Below are 24,950 nucleotides of genomic sequence, written 5' to 3'. Positions count from 1 at the left end.
AAATCAACCGTGGCAACGAAAGACGTGGTCGTCGCAGGGACAGTTAATGCTATATGTTGTAAATAGGGTTATATGTTATGGGCATATAATTGACCTCTGTTTAAAGATTTAGACAAAAAATGAATTCAGTTTATTTTTAAAATTGTATTTTGTACAGTACATGCTGTAATTCCACCGTAATTGCAAGACAGTGCTGTATAAGAATTTTTATTCATGTTACTAATTTAGGAATGTTGTTATTATTAGCACTATTTATATTACTAAACACAATACTCATACACTTCAATATGAATTATAAAGTTATTTATTGCCAATTAAGTAATTTAGTCAGTAGCTAGTGTCTGGCACTTTCCTGTGTTGCAATAAATTGAATTTATGGTTGCATGGTCATCATCCCACTTTCCCAACACTGATTCCATTTTGTGGTGACCCCCCGCCCCCCCAAAAAAAGAAAAAGAAAAAGCAAACCGCACAAGATGTGCTGACGTCGTGAGTGATGTCGAGCGTGACGATGGCTTGAACTTTTGTTTTGACCTCTCAAGTACATCTTTCATGTACCGAGCAACTTTTGGGGTGTTTGCCTTTGAGGGTTCCGCTACATTAGACCCTCAGATGACGAATCGGAATGTTTTCCGAAAAAAAAAAAAAAGAAGAAAAATGGTGTTTGTGTACGTGCGTGCGAGTAAATAAAAGTGAGCGGAGACGTTTTTTTTTTTTTTGTGTGTGTAACAACCTTTATTGAAGCACTTTGGACATTCCTAAGGTCGTGTATCCTCAGGGAATGCTGCTCCTCTTTACATGGCTGCTCCACATACTAATAGCACCACATTCAATGACAACTGTACAGCGACTGTGTGCCACTTGTTGGCAAGAACACGAAAGTGAGCAACCGACACTTCTGAAAGGGTTCCACTAAGTGGGTGGCTTTGTGTCAGGGGGTTCAGGTTCTTTTCCAGCCTTCAACCATGACAGATGTTTTCCTAACTCACTAATGAAATACGGAGGCATGTTTATGTGTGTGTGTGTGTTTGACAGAGACATCTCAAGCCGCGGAGAAATGATACAGCAGGTTTGTGTCCTTCTGTCATTTGAACCGGCGGGCCGGGGCAGAATTGTTTACGGAACAATCACCCACGGGCACACCCAGACACACACAGAGGCATGCGCACGCGCACGTATCCACGATTGGGCATGATGGCACATGTGGCGCCCAGCTGTTCTCATTAAGTCACAAGGTGACGCGGCGATAGGTTTTGTTCAAAAGCGGCCGCGCGATGTCACATCCTGTTTTCCGCTTTAGTTAATCCAACGCAGATTTCAAGACATGGCCGCTACTCAGCTCGGGAATACGTTTCGAGTTGGACTCAGTATTCAATTAACAAAAAAGAAAGAGTCGGATCGCAGAGCCGTATTTTAAATGTGGTAAGTCATGTGCGTGTTTTCAATGGACATCTGTGGCTGGTTCACGTGCCGTACCAATCAAAAAGGTGGGACACGTTCATTTATCTCAATTTCAAAGCATGGAGGTGTGCCCCAACTTTTGAGGGGTACACGTATTACAAAGAGCAAAAACCTTCTTTTGGGATGGCAAAAGCTGTGGTCCTGAACAGACAAGCAGGTGCAGCCTAAAACTTGTGATTTTGACTATGATTCAGATGCAGTAATGCGGTTGAAATATCATTGAAAGCAAGTTTTGACGCACGTTTAAATGACCTGTCATGCACCAAGGTCAAACATTGAACCTGATTAAGGCCTCGGAGGCAGCAATTTCCTTACGTCTAAAATCCAAACATGGTTTAGGTTATCATTCGTGTCGTGGTCTAACGATCCAATCTAATGCAGCCCCCCTTGGTGGTCTACATTTGAGGCTCCTCTTGAAGACAATCATCAGTTGCTTTGTGACATTCTTTCGAAGAAAAAAAAACAACAAAAAAACTAAACAAAAAAAACAGTGTATGGTAAATGAGACTGACTATTCATAATGGGACTAAAAATTGAAGAGTGTTGGTCCTGTTTGTTATTCTGGGCCCCGACCTCAAGGCATGGAAACTCTTCGGGACACGGTTTGGTGGAAGACGCCGCGAAGCAGGGAGGGGTAGTCTGCCACGCGGAAGAGGTGGCGTTGAGCGTAATTGATGTCGTCGCGCTGCCCCCTGCTCACCAGTGTGCGCAGGTTGACCTCGTTCACCTGGCTGCCCACCGCTACGACGAAGAGCTCCAATCCGGCGTCCGCCAGCTCGCGAACGCGCTTTTCCAGGACGGCCTCGGTGACGGCCTGAGACCTGCCGTCCGAGAACAACACCACCTTCTTCTTGTTTCCGGACGCGTCGCCGCGGCTCGGGAGAGCCTTAATGGCGAAGTCCATGGCCTCTAACACGTTGGTGCCGTCGTTTTGGAAGGCCATCTCATTGATGTGATGAGACAGCAGGGTCTCGTTGGTCGTCAGGCCTTGCTCCATGCGGGCGTTGCGGCTGTATTGGCCGACAGCCACTCGGACGTTCACGCCCCTCTGCTTCTGAGCATTCAGGAAGCGCTCGACCAGCCGGTGCATGAAGGTCTTGCTTGAGTCAAAGTTCTTCTGGCCCACACTAGCTGAGCTGTCCATCATCAGCAGGATGTCATGACTTTGAGAGAAGGAGACTGCAACAGACGCGACACACCAAATCCACACACGAACGAATAACTCGAGCAATATAGAGACATTATATTATTATAATTATGTTGTTCCTGACCTTGGCTTAAATACATTTTCCTGGACTAAACAAGCCGCTATCGCCCTTTATAACTGCACACCTACACTTGATGCTGATTGCCCACTTTTTAATTTCCTTCTCCTTAGTCCATTTATATTCGAATTTTTATTTTCATTATTACCGTCTACGTTTCATGTTGCACCATCGGACTGAAAACAATTCCTAGTTGTGAATGCACCTCACACCGTCAATGCTAATAAAACCAATTCTGAAAATCTTGGCCCAATAACAATGTATATCCTGATGTAATATTTTTCCTTAAAATTAAATCTAATTCATGGCAATTTTTCCCCCATTTATTTATAAAATATATATTTTATATGGCCTACACAACTCAATGAATAAAAGATTTCATGCAAAAAAAATTAAAAATAAAACCCCAATAGCCAGCGGCCAAATATATACAACCACTTTTTAAGGAATGCAGTAAAGTGCAAAGAATTCAAATAAATCACAAAGCGCGGCGAAAGAAATGAAATGATTCCCACCTTGGACTGGTCGCCAGCCAATCACAGGGCGCATACTGACTGACGAGATTCCGCGCTCACATTCACATTGAGATTCTTCCATAAAATCTGAGAAGCGTGTTTTTTGGGGGAATGTGGGAGGAAACCCGCGCGGAGAACAGGCAAACTCCACAAACGGAATACATTCCAAAGGAGATTCGAACACGGATCTTCTGAATGTGAGGCAGACGTGCCTAACCACTTTATGACCGCGATGGCCAAACAACAATCCAAACATGAAATACTACGCAAAGAGTATTTCAAAGTTTAAATATGCTTCAAAATGAAAGGTGCGTTAGCCATTAGCTCCACCACGGAGAGAAATTCACTTTGAAGGCCGTTTGAAAAATTACCGCGGGTCAAACTGTCTCCTGTTTTGATCCAGGAATGTTTTACTGATGTCAAGGTATTACCATATTACAATATCAAAAACAGACTTACTTGGGCACTTGTAGTCTGGGCACTTCTTATCTGGACGTGAAAACAACACAGTTGGGTCAGTTTACTTAGAACCACCCCAAAAAAGTGTGTATGTGTGTGCTTTCCAGTTGAGGACACCTTGACAGATTCTGGATGTGAGGTTCTGCAGGAACGTGTCATCGAGAAGCTCGGCAAAGTTGTCCAGGACGAAGGAAAAGCCTGGTTTGGGATCACTCTTACACACCAAATCTCCAAGCTGCTCCTGGTTGGGCTGACGGCCTGAGTAGTCCTTGACCCCTAAACCTCCCACCTGGAGGCCAATGTCGGTATAGTTCATTTCATGTTGCGCGACAGTGCTGTGTTCGTACTTCAGTCTATGTCTCTTACCCTGATGTTTTTACCACAAAGGATGTTGAGAGGAACCGGGTCCCTCAGGATGTCGGAGCGTCCGTCGGTGAGAACGAGAACCACACGGTTCTCCTGCCTCATTAGCTTGATGGTGTTTTCTAGCGCATAATTCAGGGCCTCGCCCGTGTACGTGGCCTCAGCCAACCAGTCGAGGTCTTTCACAACCCTGCACACAAAGGGACACATTTCCATTTGATTGAACCACCGCATACGCACAAATTATTGAAACCTTTAATAACGCATTGAGGAGAAGAGGAAAAAAAAAAAAAGTGACTGTTTATGAGGAAGAGGATTATCATTATATCATTGATATCAAATGAAACAAAGTTGTGATATGTCGGCGATATTAAAAGATTTGCGCGGATGGAGCAGTAGAGGTTTCTGCACTGCGCAGCCAAAGAGCGAGAATTCCGAAAGCAGTGAGAGCCGCGTGTGTGTGCGCGTGTATGACAACTCACTGCTTAAACTCAGTCAGGGTAGCAACGTTGGTGCCCAGTTGGACGACTTCTTGGGCTTTCGCGCCACTGTACTGCACGACACTCACCCTGGACTCGTTACCTGCAAACTGGGGAGAAAAACATGCTTGTTTGATCTGTTTGTTATGCCCATTATTATGTTTTGTTCCGTCAGCATTTCCGTGTTCCCAACCCTTCCTGACTAATTACTTCCCAACAGGAAGAGGGGAGTCCTTGGAGAGACAAATGAGAGCCAACTCGAAAACCCAAGAGGCAATCTTTAGTTTTTTTTAGTTGTTGTTGTTGTTCTCCTAGTTTTATTGCCTAACATTTCTGAGGAAGCTTTTTTTTTTTTTTTTTTTGTCCTGAATATCATGGATCATATGGATGAATATGAAAATAAACAACACAGAGAAGGACATCACCTTGACCTGCTGGTCTTTAATCAGTCTGTCCACAACGGTGATGATAAAGTCCTTAGCGAGAGCAAAGTTTGTTGCACCAATACTCTCTGAGCTGTCCACAATGAACGCCAAGTCCAGAGCTGCACATTTACACTCTGATGACACAAAAGAAGATACACAATCCAATCACGCTAATTCTCAAGCCATGGGTTAGGACCGTAGAACATTTTTTATTTTTTTTTTTTTGGTTTTAGCACGCACTTACCGCAACAAGCTGTGATGTCATCCAAAAAGCATAGAAAAAACCACACAAATCAAAAGGAAGTTAGTTAATGAACTGGGGTGGAAAAAAAACCCAACAACAACGATTGAACGTTACGCTAATCAGGAATTGTTAGGATTAGGATATATGGGGCTGCCATGTATGTGTATACGTGTGCGCGTATAAAAATGTGTAACGATAACTCACAGCAGAGCTTCATGATGATATCCAGAATTTCACATTCCTGAGGAGACGGGCGGAGTACATGTTACTGTATGGCAACGCAGTCCTCTAAATAACATTATATAACTTTTTAAGACAGCCCGGGCGGACGTTCAAACATCAACATAAAACCGGGGGGTGGGGGGGTGGATGAAAAAAGGAAAATATGATGATGATATTTTACTGAGAGAACTGTTAGGTGAAAGGCTGTGGGATTTGGTGTTTGGGAAATTGGATGTGTGGCTCCGGCCTGAACATCGGGTATCACATTCAAATGCAAAACTCCAAAGGTCCCAGTGGGGAATGAAGTCTACGTCTCCTGTCTTGTGGCTAATATATGGCTGAGATATCAGATTCAACTTTTTTTTTTTTAATAGACTTACATCAGTTCCTGGTGGTCCAGGAGGCCCAGGAGGTCCCTAAAAGAGAGAAAGAGAGTGAGCGATAGAGATAGGGAGACAGTCATTTGTCTAATAGATGTCAATAAAAAAGGGACTAGACCATTATTAATCTGGTTGAAGTAAAATATAAATAAATCCCCCCCCCCCCCCACACACGTGACATTTCCAACAACCACTTTCCAACTGCAACTGCACTTTTGGGATATGGTTCAGCGACATGCGAATCCTCCAATCGTTCATCACCACAACATTTTATTCTCTCACTTGGCTGGAGAAACAACATCTGTTTTGTTTTAACGAATGATAAACTCGGTTTAAGAGCATTCCCCCCCCCCCCCCCCCCCCCCCCCCCCCCACCCTTCTCTCCTTTTGTCGAAGGCGCCTTGCTCACATGTGTGCTCACAGGACATCAGACAGACGGACAGACGAGAGACAATGGGTGTACACACATGAACGGATGATACTGGGACTGGGAGATGTGCTGAATAAACACACACAAGTCATATCCAAACATATGGTTATATTTAGACACATTCCTTGTTTTTTTTTGTGTTTTTTTGTGTTTTTTTTTTAAAATTGTCCAGTTGGGGTATTACACACATTTTCCCATTTAAGATGATTCAAACTAGGGTGGTTATTTTCTGTATGCCCACGTATGTGGTTTCATGTTATGCTGTGCTTAGCTTCGTCATTACGCGTCAATGGAATCAGAAGCAAGTCAGCAAAGAAAACACTGCAATAAACACAAGACTGATTACAATACTTGTGCTTGCCTTCAATAGCACAATCGTACCAGAATGGCTTTTTTTTTTTTTTTTTTTTTTTTTGTGGTCTAGCAGCGAAGTTAGGATGCTAAGGCAGACAGAGGCCACCCGCAAAAAAAAAATAAAAAAAATAAAAAAAAATAAATCAAACAGGCCCTCTGACAACAAAGAACCAGACTTAAGTGTTTCCTGCCTTCCTTGCAACATCTCAAATGTTTCCTGCCTGGAACAACATCATCTGGCAAAATGCAAGGGAGGTCAATTACTGCAAATACAATTAGCACTCTTTTGCTTTTAGGGTTAAAAAGACAAACAAACCACTTCTGGCGTTTACCTTGGAATCTTTAAAAATAATGGCTTTTCTGGTACAGCCATGTCAACGCAGAGTCCAATCTTATTGTTGCTGACAACGTGCAGTCAACATATTCAATTCAAAAAGCATTCATACCATACCGGAAATATATAAATAATGATAATAATCACCCCCTGCTAAAGGGTGAGAGTGGGCTGATGACGTGAGGAAGGGTCTATTGTGCACGTGTGGACAGCAAACCATTCAATGTCTCAACTCGCACACACATAAATTCTGACTATGGCATACTTACCGAAATTCCCTCAGGTCCTCTGTGACCTTTGGCCCCTTTTGATCCTGCAGGCCCTGGTTGATTGTTCTGCAAAAGAGGAAACGCACATTTATTTTACACCATGTTAACCTTCAGAGGTGTAACGAACGATGTATACCTATTGACATCTACGAAGGGTGTTTTGTTTAACATCAACGTTAACCGCTGCAAACACAAATGAGCGTTTGGGTGTAAAGGACTGTATTCTGATTTCACTGACAAGAGGGACGACGTGCAAGTTAGCCCACATTTATAGAAGGGGAAAAAAGGACAAAAATTGTATGAACATACTGTAACTATAAAATATAAGAAATATATATATATATATATATATATATATATATATAATATATAATTGTTAGGACTTTTAAATTTTTGAGTATTACAAAGAGAAAGGTCAGCTTTCATAAAGATGGGGGGCAATACTCGGGGAATACTGAAAATACTTGCCGATAGCAAGTCAGATTTTGTAAACTTGTGCTCACTTGTAACGACGTCATATGCCACATTTTCCCGGCGGTATCATATTAGAACATTTTTCAACAGGTGATGTCACTTCCCCCCTAAATCCTCGAGGGGAGATCTTCCCGTTTGGGGCCAATCATCTGCCATAGCAGTGCAGCTGCGGAGAAAGACAGTCTGTGCAACTGCTGATTTCAGTGAGATGGCGGCCAAGGTGCAGGAAGTGTGGAGACTACAGCGCTTAAATGAATTTAAGAAAATGATGTTCCCACAGATGAAATTGCAAATTTCAAAAAGGGATTTGGGGAATGCAAATACACATAGCGACAGTTGTTTGTATCATTTGCACCAATGCGCAATGGCAGAAGTGCAATGATTGGAGCGATATATGGCAAAACTACACAAGCATTAGCACGCGGTGCAATCCCACATTCATTCTGATCGTAAATACTCATTTGCAGACCAACACGTCAGACAGAAAAGAGACGCTGTTTTGGCAACGGGGCGGTCTGGTATTCTGGAGTCACAAAGCATCACACTAAATCAGCTCTGCTTGTTGTTATGTTGAAGAAATTTGGAAAACCGGCACTGCGGTTACTGTCAATCTACATCAACAACTCCCATACATCTTTAGCGTACACAGGAAGGAGACAAAGGATAATGCAAAGCACCGGAATTCTAAAACGCTTGCACTGACTGGACATTTCATTAGGCACACCAGCAAAACCTAATGTCAGACAATGCGAGATAGACTCCAGCTCCCTGTGACCCCTGACCGGGATCAACACTACAGTATAAAACATGGATGGATGGATGTTTAGCTTTGCGGGTGTAGATCACAGCGGCGTCAAGCTGCACTGCATCATATTGAAGGTTGTAGCTTAATAAGGTAACACATATATTCAACACCTCACCTTTTCAAAATACAATAAATCCCATTTTTATTGTCCATCCATCTTCTCTGCCCCTTATCCTCAACAGTCGCAGGTGTGCTGGAGCCTATCCCAGCTGACTTCACCCAGGAGGTAGGGTACACCCTGGATTGGTTGCCGGCCAATCGCAGGGCTATTTCGATTATTCTCAAACTAAATATTAGCAAATTTTACAAACATCGGTTTTATCCTTTTAAAACAAATCATTAGCTCATACTGAACATTTTCAACAAAAAGGTGATAGGGTCTGTAAACAATGACTTCAACTTCATATAACAGGGTGTCCAAACGTTTAACTCAGAGGACTGCACACAGAAAAATTGACCCCTTTGCAATTTTTCCCCTTTAATTTATTAAACACAGTAAAACCAATCTACCCAGAAAATGTATATTGTTTATGAATTGTAATTATTTAAAAACATTACCACACTACAGCTTTCCGTCACAGGTGATAAAGCAAATTTTGCGGTGGCCCGCAGCCCTGTAACCCACTAGAATAGATCTGCCCCTGCATTGTGTTGATCCCGACATTCAGAGTGAAAACAATTTGCAATCTGTGGTAAGTTGACATTTTTTTAGGATCATTAAATGGACCTTGACAAAGAGCAGACAGTGGAGGAAACCATTTTTGCCTATTATCTTTATTCACTGTAATGAAGACAAATGTTGGTACTATTTTAGTTGTAAATGTTTTGTTTGTGTCTTTGCATATCGTTGGCCGAATAACATAATAGCTCGAGTGGCAGTTCCCACTCAGTGACAGTGTGAATGTGAGTGGGAATGGTTGTCCGTGTCTATATGTGCCCTGCGACTGACTGGCGACCAGTTCAGGGTGTAGTCCATCTTTTTGCCCGAAGTCAGCTGGGAAAGGGCTCCAGTGTCCCGCAACCCTAACCAGGATAAGCTGTGTTGACAATGGATGGATTGTAGTAGTTATAATAGTAGTAGCCTTGAATTAGGGATGTGAGTGACGCAACCCCCCCCCCCCCCCCCCCCCCTCTCCACACACACTTTTTCAACACTTTTAACGCTGCAACCCCCCATTTAAAAATAAATTATGATGTGGGCCATGTCAAATGTTATCTTGAGCATATGCCGTGTGGCCGCTAAAAAACGGAAGGTGGGCCGGAAATGGCCCTGGGCCGTAGCTTGGACATTGCTGTCATATACATTTGGCTTTTATCTCATTTTGGAAAACAGGTCTATGCATATACAGTATGCAATTGCTCACAATGTCACTGTTAGGCAGAAACCTCATATGTCCATATATGGTCAATTTGATATTCCCCCCGCCACCCCAAAAAAAAAACAAGCTTAATGGTATGTCCTAGTGTCGTGTATTGTTTTGATGCATTATTAAGCAATTTCAAGTGTAGAAAATAGCTCGAGAAATATATACAAATATATTAACTCTGTTGAACGCTTGAACTGTCCGAGAAGTGTTGCAAAACTCTTCTTCATTAAAGAAAGTATTCTGCCATTATCCAAATTGGTTGTCTTACCAAAACTACTGTAAAAGCTACACAAGACTTGTCAAGTTATCTACGACGTAGTTCTCAGACTGGCTTGGAACGGTGAATTCATCGCACGTGGCACTATTACAGCCAGCACTGCCACAAGGGTTTTAAAATTAAGCCAAAATTTGACACTTGAACCACATCTTGATTGTTTTGATTCAAATGTATACACATAGCAAAGTGTCTGGAGCGACTAGCCACCCATCAAGTGTGAAATTAAACAACAAAGTTAATGTGTCTGCGAGTGAGCCGCTCTGAACTTGCACACCGCTGTTGCATAACAGCAGGGAGGAAAGAACATAATAATAGACCTATACCAAGTTTCTCTGCCCGTGACTTGGAAGCTAGGCTGGGTGAAAATCCTGAGCCACTTTGAAGCAACAGCAAGAGTCTGGCCGCCTGACTACTCTGTTTGTCTCCTTTAAAGGATGGCTGGCTGATGTCTTCCCTCAGTGTATAAAGCAGCGGACAAGGGACTGATTCAGAGTCAAATATTTGACACGAAAAAAAAAATCTGGTGGCTATGGTTACTAGTGGAATGAAATACATAACAATGCATAATGCATTTTTGCGTGAGACACAAAGGACAAATGAATTATAAACAGATCACAGAAAATTTGGCAAAGCTGGTTATTAGAAGTTCATCAATATGCAAGTCAGGTACCTGTATATCTGTTTACAGTAGCGCTCCGTCTTTAGCATAAATTTACACTTGGGTGGCTGATAACTCGCCTTCATCTTTTTGAACAGTCGTGTTTTTACCAGTGATTCTGATACATTATTTTCATTAATGAAATGTTCATTAACCGGTAATAAAGTAAACCCTCATTTATCGTGGAGGTTAAGCGCCAGAAAACCCCTGCAGTAAATGAAATCCGCCAAGTAGCAACCAATTATTCATTATATTACTATATAAATTCATAGGTTTCCTATATGCAATTCAATGCCAAATTGTTCCTGTCGATACTGTGAACATTAGCTATTCATCAGGCTATGGTTGGTATTTGTGAATTTATTTCATAAAACGCTGACTGTGGTTTGCGTTTTAAACAGTTACTTTCCGGTCATGTCCTTTGCACCCTCATGCGATTTGGTAATTTACCAAATGTATGAGTTGCTATACTGTACTTAAAATGTTCAGGAAAAAATCTTTCACATTTCTCATGAGCAGAGTCAAAAAGTCTGCATCATTTGTCCTTCTTATATTTATGCTGAGATAAACTAACCAGGCTCCAGATTACGGTCAATTATTTAGGGGCATAATTATGTTCCCTAAACTTCCAACAAACAGAGCGAAATTACATAGTACCAAGAGTACACTTCATACAAAGAGAAGCTTGTATGAAGACAAACATTTTATAAATCCCAAATGTCGTTAATGTATTTCGTGCTTGCCAACTTTTTACAAGCTAAACCAATTGTTTTGTGTTCTTTATGTGTGTTTAGACTTCACTAGCAGAGCCTTTTTGTCTGGGCATATAACCAAATACAGTACCGAATCACGAGGCAATATAATGGAATTGAATACTAAACATGGATCTGATCTTGCTCTGTGTTCATTATACACGTGCAAAACCTTAATATGAAATTAAATTGATCTCAGAAAGTATATCCTAAACCTTCCGAGATTACGTAGCTTGTGTGTGAACTGTCTCAAGGACAAGACGCCGGAGAGCTCTGCGAAAAGTTACGTGCACAAATGTATATGTCATAACACACTAACCTTGGAAATACAGTAATTTAAATGTAAACACGAGCAAGTTGAACTGTAGGAGGTTAATGTGTTGAGGCTGCCATCCCATATGGATGCACACGCACGCACACACACACACCGACACGTATGCATGTAGACGCACGCACACACAAAGATCCTCCACGCTCATTTCCTGGTATCCTTGACGACGACATATACACAGCTGCATCAGCTCAAAGTTCCCTTCTCCAATGACAAACACACACATTCAGACAGAGACGCACATACACATTCATACACGCACGCACACACAAAGTGTTCAGATCTACATTAGAAATTATTTCCAGCTGTAATCCAGAAGGAGACTCTGCGAACAAGATGGATAGACAAAGAAACACTGGAATATACTCCGGTATAACGCAGCAAAGAACATTAAAGACCGGGGAATGAAAAGACTTGCATAAAAAAAGCTAAGTGCCAAATGTGAACTATAAATCATAAAATCAGTCACGTCGTTGGACTCAAAGCTCCCCGAGAGGAGATTGGAGAAAAATAAAAGAATGAGACGCAAAACCGAAACGGAGACAAGATAGACTCACATCGGGGCCTGGGTCACCGGCTTCTCCGTCATCTCCTTTGGGTCCAGGGGTTCCCTTGCCACCCTGAAGGCCAAAGAACAGTGTGATAAGTCATGTTACAAAACTGGAAGTGAGCTGCCCAATTCACATTTGGACCAAGATATTAACAACGTTACTGCTAGTTGAAAAGTCAAATGAACGTAAATCTGTCGAAACTTACAGGTTCACCAGCATCTCCGCGAGGGCCAGGATAACCCTGAGAAAAAGATAAGAAATGTTGAAAATGTGCAAATATACAGCCGTGAAGCGCTAATTTATTTGATCCCCAATAAATACACACCTGGAAGCCAGGGCAACCTGCAGTACCGTTTCCCGGTGCACCGTCTGCACCCTGAGGATGGCAACAGGGACATATTTACAGATTCTCTCGCATACGCGCACGCACGCATATACAAACGCTGTGGCAGGGCTCGTGACGGAAGGCAGACATCTGCACCCGACCCCCCCCCAACCCCCCAATTCCCCGCCCCCCTCTATCTTCCTCACTCACCCTGCCTCCCATCGGGCCTCTGTCTCCAGCAGACCCTTTGATTCCTCGTGGTCCTTTGGGTCCCTGGGAGAAACAAGGATTGACAAGATGGGAAAACATAAACTACGACGCAACAGGTGCTTATTGAAAACATTTAGATGTTCGAATGATGGCTCTGTGTGTGCGAGAGCGTCTGTGAAAAAAGACTGCACGCCACCGTGGTTATGTAATATTGCAATGACTTGAACTGATCACAGTGCAAAATCCAGCTAGCATTCTTGTACGCGAGAACATTTGATGGTTAAGTTTATCGCAGTAAAATAGTAAAGCACCACAGTAAATGGATACCTCAATCAATTACTGTACAAATAAAGTATGCGCTATTAATTTGTGATTGTACTGCACTGAAAAAAAAACAAAAAAACAACTGTATATAAGTATATTTTTGTCCAGTGATACAGACCTCTGGTCCAGGAGGGCCTTCATCTCCTCTGTATCCAGGGGAACCATCCCTTCCAGGCTCACCCTGTAGAACATAGGCACTGTTATCATCTTTGTCTTTAAATAAAAGCACTCACACGCTCCTTCTCGGCGAATGTTTTGTTTGGGAGTGTTGTTGTGCCATGATCATCAGTGGGAAATACCATGTTTTCAGGGAGTTCCAATTTAGTTATTACATGTGGACTGGTGTCATCAACAGCTGGGCCCAGCTGCTGAATTTGGTCCACATTGGAAATAATCGCTGTGATAGTATACTCAACTCAAGTTTATTTTTAAGCATAGAAAATCCAAGCCTTACTACAGGTAGTCATTTATTTAGTCTGTAAGGACCAAATACAAACCACTAAGTTAAGTGGACATGTGAATAGTGTTATTGTTTCAATTAACTTTTGGTTAAGAGTCATTTTGTCACCGTAAACATTACATAGTCGTAAAGATCCATGCTTTAGTGATGGCAGCGGCCATTCCATTCAGGTTTTAGAGAGTTTAAGTTACAATGTAAACTTTGTTATTCAATTGTTTTTAGTCTATATAGTATATAGTCTATATCTATGTATGTGACAACTAAAAGCGTATTGTAAGGGGCATTTACACTAAATAGTTACAACTTTTCATTATTTTCTTCTGTTTTCACGTGTTTGCTGATTGTATTCTTTTATTTGGAGGTGAAGAACAATTCAAATGTTCATCAGTGTTACTAAAATAGTCTAATGGTGACCTTGCAGTGTACTGTACTGTATAATTTGGGTAGTTCAATGGTATCAGTCTTTTATTGTTTCATAATTCAGTAAGGATTGTATCATTTCATGTAGTTTGCTAGTGTGCGTGGAGCTCCTTAAAATAGCAGCATGCAAGGCTGGCCCAACGTGTCGGTTTTCTCTACTTTGTACAGTAGTTCTTTACTCGCCCTTCAGTTTTGATGAGGAAAATTAGAGGAGCACAAAAGATCCATTGAAAGCTCTGGCATCACAGAGGCTACCGCAAGTAATCCATGTAGAGCATTATTTTTGATAGACTGCCTGCAGCCTTATTAAGAACCATACTGAGTTTTTTTGGCTGCAGGACAGAGAAGAGAGAAGAACTGAGTCAGAAGGGAAAGAATGAGTGTAGATGTTCCCGGGAGGGGTCGAACACTCAAACTGGGAGGAGAACGCGTATGCATGAGTGGGCAGCACTCTGGGGCTACAGCCAGGTTCAACACTGTTAAAATGTCCCATCCCAGTGTGCTCCCCCTCAGTGTGAAATTTGAATGCACATGCGGACTGAAAAGAAAAAAAAAAAAAAAAAAACCTGAAGTGAAAAGTGGGTGTTTTATAGAGTTGCTGGATGAAACAGCGTGCAACTGTATCTCCTGCGTGCACGTATGATACTATTAAAGTGCACGTATGATACTATTAGAGTGTGTGCAGGTCTCACAGGGTCTCCGTTGGGGCCAGCCGAGCCCTCGCGTCCCTGCTCTCCACGGGGTCCTGGCTCCCCCTGGCAAGGAAAAGAACAAATGTACAATGCAACCTACAGGGCTCATCACAATGGACAATAAAGCAGCTTGAGTCAAGCTTTAAAAAGCAGGAGATCACTTGAATTGTGGAAAATTCCGTTAAACCGACACCTCTAAGTCGCAAAGCTGAACACCACTGAGCTCATGCATTTTGGAATTCAACCGGAATCTTTGTGAAAATACGGCTACAAGTCGAAATACAAAAGTAAGAAGTCTCACAAAAATCCATGGTTTAAACTGCTGTCATGCATGATGTCACGCGAGACCATCGCACATCTCACGAGATTTTATCTAAGGATTAACTCCACAAACCTGTTCTGTTTTTTTCATGTTTCCACCACAGAGGGGTACCAGTGACAGGTAAAGAGGAAAAGTGTGAGGATGAACCCGAAATCAAAATATTTTGCAACATGGGAAAGCAGTACCCACGTCTGTCCTGGCTCCTCGTTGAAACCTGACGTTTACATACACTACGCTATGTAAAAAGGGTAGTGTATTTTCTCACTGTCTAACATGAAATCAACCCAAACGTTTCCGGTTTTAAGCCAATTAGGATTATCCCAAAAATATTTAAATGCCACAATAATGAGAGAATGATTGTTTTTCGGCAAGTTTTCATTACATTACTCAAAGACAGAAATATACATACAGTAAGATTACTATGCCTTAAACAATTTGGGAAAACCCAGATGATGATGTCATTTCTTTGGAAGCTTCCGATAGGTTTATTGACAACGTTTGAGTTAATTAAAGACACACCTGGGGATGTATTTGAACTAGGCACGCCTCAAACATACTGCTTAATTGTGCAATATCACGGGAGAGTCCAAGAAATCAACCGAGATATGAGGAAGAGAATTGTGGACTTGTACAAGTCTGGTTCATCCTTGGGTGCAATTTACTCTTCCTCCAAAAGAAACATACACAAATCCAGATTAAAGTTTTACAGGGACAAAGACCTTAATTTTTGTAGACATGTTCAGTGGTCTGATGAATCAAATACTGAATGGTTTGGCCTTAATGAGCATCCTTACATTTGGAGGAAAAAGAGGGAAGTTTGCAAGGCTGAGAACACCATCTCAACTTTGCAATACTGGGGTGGCAGCATCATGTTGGAGTTGTTTTGCAGGGAAGAACATTATGTGGAAATACTGAAGTAATATCTCAAGACATCAGTAAGGAAGTTAAAGCTTGGGCACAAATGGGTCTTCCAAATGGACAATGACCTGAAGCATACGACCAAACTGGTTACAAAGTGGCTTAAGAATAACAAAGTCAATGTTTTGGAGTGGTCATCGCAAAGCCTCTCAATCCTATTGAAAATTTACGGGATTACCTGCAAAGGGATGCGTGAGCGAGGTAAACTACAAATTTGGCTCACCAGTTCTGTTTGACCAGAGTCATACAGTTTAATGGCACTGGTACGAAGTACTTGTTAAATGTATGTAAACGTCTGACTTTAAAGAAAGTAATGAAAAATTATCTAAAGAAATGATTTTCTCGTTACTCTGGCATTTAGCGAATATAATTTTCGGAAATCCTAACTGACCTAAAACAGGAAAGGTTTAGTCTGATTTCATGTCAGACAGCGTATGTATCTTTTTATATAGTGGATGTAAATATCTGGTTTCAACTGTAGCTAAAGTGAAAATTATAATAAAAAAAGAAAAAAAGAATGAAGTCTGGGTACTCAACGGCAGCAGTTGAAGACCAGATCAGAACTATATAGTATGTCATTGAGATTAGTTACTGGAGTCACTTCACTTCTTAGCCATTGAGCACAGCGCCAAAGCTCCAACTGGTGAGCTATTTTTATTTATTTTTTTGTTCATGACGTGCAGCTGGGTATTCTGGCCTATGAGTACATATTCTGTTCAATACAAACATTGTAAGAGTGCAAAGCGGGACTAATAAAATGTTAGTCTCTCCTCTCCATGCAGCTGAAGAGCTCCATTTCATTTCCTACTCATCATCATCACTTACTGCCTCTCCTCTTGGTCCTCTGTTTCCACGGGAACCTTGCTCCCCCTTTTCTCCAATTGTTCCCTACAAGAGATTACCAACCATGAAGTGCTCATGCATAGAAAATGCACATCAAAGAGATCAGAATTAACATTATTTACTATCTCGCCACGAAGTCCATCTGGTCCTGGTGCACCCTGAAACACAAAGAAATGATATGAACAAGACCATTTTTAGGACAAAAGTTGGATATTTCTGGCTTTCACTGACTTTTCACAACTTACATCATCACCACGCTCGCCTTTGTCCCCGTTAGCTCCACGGGGTCCACGATCACCCTGCCGAAACACACACACGCACACACACACATCAGAACTTTACATCTTTGGGTTTAAAAAAAATAATAATACATTTATGAGGCGGGGGAGATGGGGGTGGTCCTCAATCTGTTGGTTTACCTGAGGTCCCAAAGGTCCATAGTTTCCAGGTCTTCCTGGTTCTCCATCTTTTCCACTATCTCCCTGGAATAACCATCAGTTGACTTAATACACAATGTTTATCTCAAAACACCAATCACACGTTTTTATAATATAATATCTTACAGCATCTCCTTTTGGACCATAAGGACCAGAGTCTCCCTTTGGCCCAGGCTCACCCTGAAGACCCTGAAAGACAAAAACAGCAATAGCTGAAACCACAAGACTCAATTGTGGCGGCACCGAGCATGCACATGTGTTTGTGTGCAATATGTCTATATGGCTTCATTTAAACAATCTGTCAGAAAAGAATGTAAACCTAACAGTGATTAAAGAGCCAGCAGCCCTCCAGGTTCTAAGCCTGATATTGGTCAAGGCCACTCAATGAGTAACATTGCAAAACATACAACTGTAGCTAATGGTTAATTAGTAAACAACATGCCTGAGCCTGAAGCAGATACAAGTGGTCTGGAAAATTAACATGGATGACAAAAAAAAAGAAATAAATACTATATGCACATGAGGTTGTTTGCAGACCCTAACTCTCAGTGCAAAGAAGATTGTGTAAACACCTCATGAGCTATTTTCCTTATAAAGCAATTTTTTTAAATCACAGAAAAACTAGTGGCCAGCGGTTTGCCACTCGCGGAACCCCGCACACTTGCGCGACAGTTCGGTCGGCTTTGCCTGCGTTTTTTTGGGTGTGCGGTGGGCCTAAGTAACAATCACATCCATTTTGAATGCGGATCATGGAGTAGTGTGGTCAGGGTGAGGCAGCGCTTCCACTGCATGTAAACTTTTAAATGCAGGAAACAAATTAGGGTAGGAGTACTAGTGCTCACAATGTAATTATTACATGAAGTTAAATTTGGAACCAAATGTTTTTGACCAATGTTTGCAAATAAGATACAAAGATAAAATACAGTATATGCATGTGTGGTATGGTGTTCATTCAAATTACATTACTTAAGGCATAAAAAAAATATATTTTTCTAAAATGCAAAGAAATATATATGTGATTAGGGGTAAACTATTACCTCTTAATCCGTTTTAAGGTGTGGCTTGCTTAAAGAGACATGCCAAAGGTAAGTCAGAAATAGCTCTGCAGTTATCGGGTCAATTTCGATAATTAGGGTCTATATTGATAAACCTAAGAGAGCACAATTCCAGTGTTTGTTTGTGAAAGAAAGTGTCCTAAAACCATTTTATGGAAATTTGACATACTGCCGAATCAGTTGTTCTATATGTGCGCTCAACAGGGGACTGATTGGAAAGACTCAGGGAGCACCACAGGTCCACACGTTAAAGAACACAAATACTTAACTCACATCTGACCCAGGAGATCCTTTACAGCCAGGAAGACCAGGGAAACCAGCTTCACCCTGATAAAAAAAAAATAATAATAATAATAATTAATAAAATAAAAAGACACAATAAAAACATTTGAATGAATTGATAATGTCAAACCGATCCGTTTGTCTCAGAAGACGTTTCGCCTCTGCTGTGCGAGACAAACAGAACGGTCCAGTTGCGATCGATTCAATGCCCTGAGAATTATACTTCATTCTTCAAATCCCATTTTCAATTTGCATTCATTTATTCATATTCATTTATGAATAAGAATGTTTTTTTTTTTTTTGGTAAGTTATTTTTCAGTTATATATCGCAATACATATCTTTCTCTGTACAATTAAAATGTGATTTTGAGATGATCACGGGTTGACACCGTTTGTAACCCACCTTGCGTCCGTCAACCCCATCGTTTCCCCTTAGACCTTTGTCTCCCTGTTGAAGAGGCAGAGGCACAGACACAGAAGAGAAAGTGAAACAAATGAGAACAATCCCAGCTTGGGCAAACACGAAACAGTGTGGACGGTCGGGCATCAAAATCAAGCTCACCTTGTAGCCTTTGTGTCCCCTTTCTCCCTGCAAAGAACAGTTAACATTAGTGAGTGATGGCCAACAGTTATCCTGCACATTAATTCTGCCACGTTTTATATTTCCAAGACGTGATTTTACCTTCTCGCCTCTACCACCTCGGTCTCCCTGCAAACAGAAAATCACACCTTATAATACATTCAAATTGACGTAATAATACTTGTTTATCGAATGAGAATATTATCATCTTTATCATTGATATTTGTTCAAATAAGTGACATTCACTTGCTGCTTGTGGGTTATTGACAAGGCCACATGCCCTGCATTGAATTCCATGATGACAAAATGGTGTCAGTAGTGCTGTAGTGGAGGTTTTACCTTCATTCCACTGTATCCAACAGGACCAGGATCTCCAACGCTGCCCTGTAACATCGTGTCGACGATGGTTAGCAGGCAATGTTGAGGATTGTCAGACGATTGACTGTCAAAAGTCACCTACCATGGCACCAATATCTCCTTTCTCTCCTGGCATTCCCGGTCTACCGGTTTCTCCCTGTGGAGAGGTAATACAAGAACACAAAATGTATGTGTATTCAAAAGCAATTCGGCAAAACGACGTGTGTTTTGTCAATTCTTCTAGGTCAAACTCATTTTTCGCACTGATAAACCCCCAGCATAATCGTGTATCAATCCTACCTTGCCGCCAGTGTCTCCATCTGGTCCTTTAGGGCCTCCTAGAGCCTGAAGCGAGGCAAAACGAAAGGGGAGAACAGTGCTCGTTGGAAATAAAACAACAATATGCTGTGAGCTCTTAGGAAAGTGAAACGTTGACCACTTACATTGCAGTCAAATGAACAGCACTGGGGAAAAAGAGATCAGAAAGAAATCAGATTCAGAGCATTAAAACAAATAATAATAGGTAATAATAATGACTGTAGACAGGTAGAGATTGGTTCTATCAATCATACAATAGATGGAGTAGCAAATGACAATGGAATATGTCAAATATGCACTGATTTAGTGTGAGATACAACACAGATTATCAGACATACCACATCCTTGGTCTCATTTGTCTGAAAAGAGGAGGGAAAAAAATGTAAATTAGATACAAACACAACATTTCGGCAATTACAGAAAGAGAAGATAATACATACGATCATATCAATGATGCTTCTAATGGTTCCCATCTTGGTGGATCTAGAGTCGTCTGCAGCTGTGAAGTTCTGCCTGTAGTTCTGGTCAGTGGCGATGATGGAGAGTCTGGTATCCTAATAAGACAGAAACAAACTTTCGATCTTCAACGCCGATCAAAGACGAGATGTCGATTTCTGTCCTCAATGTCCCACATACACGGGGCTCGTACAATACTTTAGGTACACAATTCTATGTAATCTTTTTTTGGAACAGAAGATTCATACAACATACGGAGGAAAAAAATATTTTATCAATCAGAGGGTAAAATTCAAATTATTTGAATTTTTTTAAAATTCAAATAATTTGTTGACTGATTTATTGTGAATATGTCTATGTTAAATATTAGTAAAATAACAATACAGATACATCATTTTTTTGTTAAATAATTATTTATCATAAATAATATAAACGGGAAATACTGTATACTGTACTGTAATATTTTATGTATACTTTTTTTTTTTACTTCATCTGCGAAAGATATTAAAACTCTAACGTGACCCTTAAGCAGCAATCAATCAAAAAGTAATGAGCCCAATTTAATTTTACCTACTAATAATTGAAATTTATTTCTGAAATGTTCATGGTTTATAGTTTAAATACTTGTTTGAAGGTTTATTTATAAAAAAAAAAAAAAAAAAAAAAACGTTTTATTTAAACCTCTCCCGGTCAGCTGATTTTGGAAATGACGTCATTGTTGGACACACTACCAAAGCATCATTCATGCAAACACCAAAAGCATACAATAAGCCAAAATTCAACAAATTTTATTCACACAGAAAAACATTTTATTTACACCGCTCAAGTACATGTCGATGTACAAATTCAAGATTTAAATTAAATTTGCCTAATTTCTTTGCTTTTTTGTTTTGGCCTCCAACCAGGCCCATCTCCACCTGCACTTGATGCCTGCTTCAAGCTGTGCCACATGAATAGCATCCTCCTCTTTAAGCACTCTCATTCTGGAAAAGAATTGACTAAAATCATCGTTTCACTCCAAAGGCTAATCCCAGATGCATCCTCCAGGAAAATATTAAGTACAGTATTTTTCTGTTTTTATTGGTCATTTGTGAATTTGAAGATCCCTAACATCGCTCCGTCGCTTAATACATTTAACATTAACATCCATAACCTGATGAGATAATTGTAGGCGCGTTTCCTAATTAATACAAGATGTACGAGCAGATCAGCTCTTGTCACCGATGGTACGTGTGGTTGGTGGTTCCGCTGGGACCGCGACCAGGGCCACGACCCGCAGCACCTCAATGCAAAAATACAAAAGACCAGTGTAACAAATACGACATGGGCTGATCTGATAAGCAAAAATGTTGCTTAAACGTAAGGGTGGCAATAGACGATGTCCGCTCCAGAGGCGGGTAGAGTAGCCAAACATTGTACTCAAGTAAGAGTACTGTAACTTGACAGTAATGTCAATAATGACATAATAATGACAATAATTACTCAAGTACTGTGTAAATAGTAACTTCTGATTTTTTTTAACCACCGCATGAGCATCAATAAGAAAACCAAAAAAATAAAATAAAATGTGATTGTGCAAATTCTGATATCGCTGTGTGTGTGTGCGGAAAATATCCACATTTGGGCAGATAAATGTTCGTTGCCTCCGTGGTGATGACGACCTTTCCGACATGGCCGCCACGTAGGTACGACGATCAGCCGACCTGGCTTATCTAGTGTTAAGAGCTATGCCGGGAAGCCCAATAGAAGACGTCGTGTGAGGTCAAGTGACTTTCTTGCGTCGTTGATTGGTGAACTACACATAAATGTCACTAGCATTTAAAATGGGATTGGCGCAAACAGCGCCCAATGCGGAAGTCGAAGTCTCGCGCAATAATTGATAAATAAAAGTAGCGAGCGATATTTAGAGCATTGTAACGGAGTAAAAGTATCGTTACCTGGATGGTGGATGTGTGGAATGGATATGGATCTAACTGCCAGCGTTCAAGGAGTACGAAACATCCTATGACGTCAGCAGCACCCCCCCCCCCAAGAAAAACTCATCGGATCTATACGATTCATGTAAATGGCCTAGTAAGAGTGGCACTAGTTCAAAACGGCGAATTTCGCCGAAAGGTGACTGATTTGCATCTATGAAGCACAGAGCTGTGACTGGATTCCCACCACTAAACATTTTCAAAAGGTTCCAAAACACAGACGAATTGATGACCCATGATGATGATGTCATCAATGGTGACGCTACGACTTTCTCTGAATCAGTGCCTCAAGCCGTGCACTACTCCCAGGATTAACCGCTGAAGATAGTTTGCCGCGCCTTGGCTTGTCACGGAAGTCACTTACAGCAGGCTCGTGTTCTTCCGCTTTGATCCTGGACACCCACTTTTTGACTGTGCCGTAGCCTATTGCAACTTCCCCATACACTCCACATTGTGCAACCTTTCTTTAGTGGTGGCACCCCTTCCAAAACAAGAAATTCAATCCCAGCTCTATTTCCGGTGAGCATCTACCAATGACTTAATTTCCAAAATGGTTGACAAGAAGGCTTAAATATGTTTTTAAATCAATTTAAATACATACATTTCAACTACAAACTATGAAACGTTCAAGGGGGGGAAACAACAATTGTTAGTCAGTTAAATTAAATTGGGCTCATTACTTTTTGACTGCCCCTCACATATTATGCAAATGAGGCGTTTTACCGTTATAGAATAAAAAAAAAAATAAATAAAAAAAAACTGGTGTATTTACCTCCTGATCAGGTGAGATGGCAACGGCGAACACCTTGACACCGTGTAGCCTCGCCTCGTTTGCAGCCTCCTGCACACCGCCGCAAGGCTCCTTGTAGCCGGTGATGGGATGGCCATCAGTCACCACCACGATGTACTTGTTCTCATGGTAGTGGGAACCCCTGCGCGCACGAGAACACACGCAAAGGGCTGACTCCATAGCTTAATGTGTGTGACATTTGCATGACAGCGTTACCCCGTTATTCCCTGTCGCGAAGAACAAAAATCCACGAGTAATTGACGCCCAACCGAGAAGGTTTGTAATTGTACGTAGATGCCACAAGATGGCGGCCAATTATTATTATCTTTTTTCTATTGTACAAGGTTAGGGCATAACTAAATGAAGCTCCTGCACTCACAACAACAGGTGAGCTTTTGAGCAAACACTGTAGGATAGGTTCCCCCAAAAACCAGGGAATAGGCGACTTTGTGAACGCAAATATGCGGGGTCCACTGTATGATGACTGTATTATTATTACGCTATGAGCAGCTCAGCAAGACCCCTCTTGATGGCGCAGTCAGTGTAGGTTCCTTTGCCGATGTATCTGATGGTGTCGATGTCGTTCTTCAGGGCCTGGCGATCAGTGCTCATGTCGCTCAGCTCGCGCACCAGGACGACGTCATCGCTGTAGTGCAGCGCGCCCGAGTTCCACGTCAGGTAGCGGTCACACTGATGGCGCCTACGAGGGGAAAAAGTATTGATAAGCGAATCAACAGCACTCCGGCTGAAGTGAATGTGTGTGCTCTTACATGTCCTGGAGTTCATCAATGAAGCGCTTGGTGAATTCTTTAATCTGGTCGATGTAAAAGTTGGGAGGTTTCTGTCTCAGGGCCACACTCTCAGATGTATCCAATACGAAGAAAAGGTCAACGGGACATTCTGTTCGCACAGTAGAGTTCACAGTTGACATTATGAGAACACCAGTTCACCCGAAGCACTAATGTTCCACGCAAGGTGTATAAAATGTGACCATGCAAAAATAGGGCCACTGGAAATACAGGCCTCCAAAATGGAAACCATTCTGGAGAGCAATCTTAGTGAGTACATCTTATTCTTCACGACACCTCTCAACTCAGCAACATGCGTCGTAGGCCTTCGTGTGAACCCAAGCGCAATTTTCAATGTGAACCCCGTGCGTCACTCCTCGCGTCGTTCGGCTTTTACGGCTCATTCGTGAGGATTCCTGAACGCAACGGTGCGCATCTGGAGCGTCGCTTGCAGAACAATGTCACGACATCGCGCGCCACCTCGTATTTACAAATAAATAGACAACTTCGAACGCGAAAGAGCTCCCTTTTTTGCATCGACGCCAGCATTCCTTTCGAACAGAAAGAAAGAAAAAAAAAAAAAAAAGTATTTGAAACTTACCCGCAGACCTGGGTCTTTGGATCTGCGTTTGCGCTCTGGCCACGAGGACGCACAGCAGCACAAGGAGACCTCTCAAAGCCCCCATTGCCGAATTGCTCAGACAAACAAGTCAGTACAACAAATAAAGAAATAAAACCCAGAAGCTGCCCAAATCCAAATCCCCGCCGCAGTTAGTCCAGGCGAGAACCAGGGCGCGCAGATGAGGACAACGCGCACGACAAGGGAGGAGGGGGCGTGCACGCGCTTTTTTTTTTCCCTTTCCTCCCGTGCATGAGGAGTTCCAGTTGGCGAGAACGCGCATAGGCTAAAGCTTTACGCAAATTCTCACTTATGCCTTCTTCCTCATAGAGGCAAAATTATAGACATAACGACTTACAGGAG

The 24,950-nt window shown here is 41.7% G+C and overlaps 1 protein-coding gene across 1 annotated transcript; it reads right to left on the bottom strand.

The window, feature by feature from the left end:
- Positions 1-705: 705 nt before the first annotated feature.
- Positions 706-24,838, bottom strand: col6a1 (collagen, type VI, alpha 1). The gene is made up of 35 exons (XM_061796728.1): positions 24,570-24,838; positions 23,951-24,080; positions 23,680-23,880; positions 23,163-23,322; positions 20,399-20,512; positions 20,297-20,317; positions 20,084-20,104; positions 19,941-19,985; positions 19,744-19,797; positions 19,623-19,667; positions 19,386-19,412; positions 19,266-19,292; positions 19,107-19,151; positions 18,695-18,748; positions 17,493-17,555; positions 17,349-17,411; positions 17,175-17,228; positions 17,052-17,087; positions 16,912-16,974; positions 14,847-14,909; positions 13,393-13,455; positions 12,951-13,013; positions 12,741-12,791; positions 12,621-12,656; positions 12,422-12,484; positions 7,201-7,266; positions 5,814-5,849; positions 5,416-5,452; positions 5,212-5,220; positions 4,968-5,101; positions 4,546-4,652; positions 4,067-4,253; positions 3,818-3,989; positions 3,701-3,730; positions 706-2,640 (listed from the first exon to the last, which is right to left on the bottom strand). Exons 1-35 carry the CDS (start codon positions 24,652-24,654, stop codon positions 2,036-2,038), a joined length of 3,030 nt encoding a protein of 1,009 aa, XP_061652712.1. The 5' UTR covers positions 24,655-24,838; the 3' UTR covers positions 706-2,035.
- Positions 24,839-24,950: the final 112 nt, after the last annotated feature.

The sequence above is a fragment of the Phyllopteryx taeniolatus genome, chromosome 14, assembly GCF_024500385.1.
Source record: "Phyllopteryx taeniolatus isolate TA_2022b chromosome 14, UOR_Ptae_1.2, whole genome shotgun sequence".
NCBI classification, from domain to species: Eukaryota; Metazoa; Chordata; class Actinopteri; order Syngnathiformes; family Syngnathidae; genus Phyllopteryx; species Phyllopteryx taeniolatus.
The sequence above is the reverse complement of the archived record's forward strand: the minus strand, read 5'-3'. Positions and strand labels throughout refer to the sequence as shown.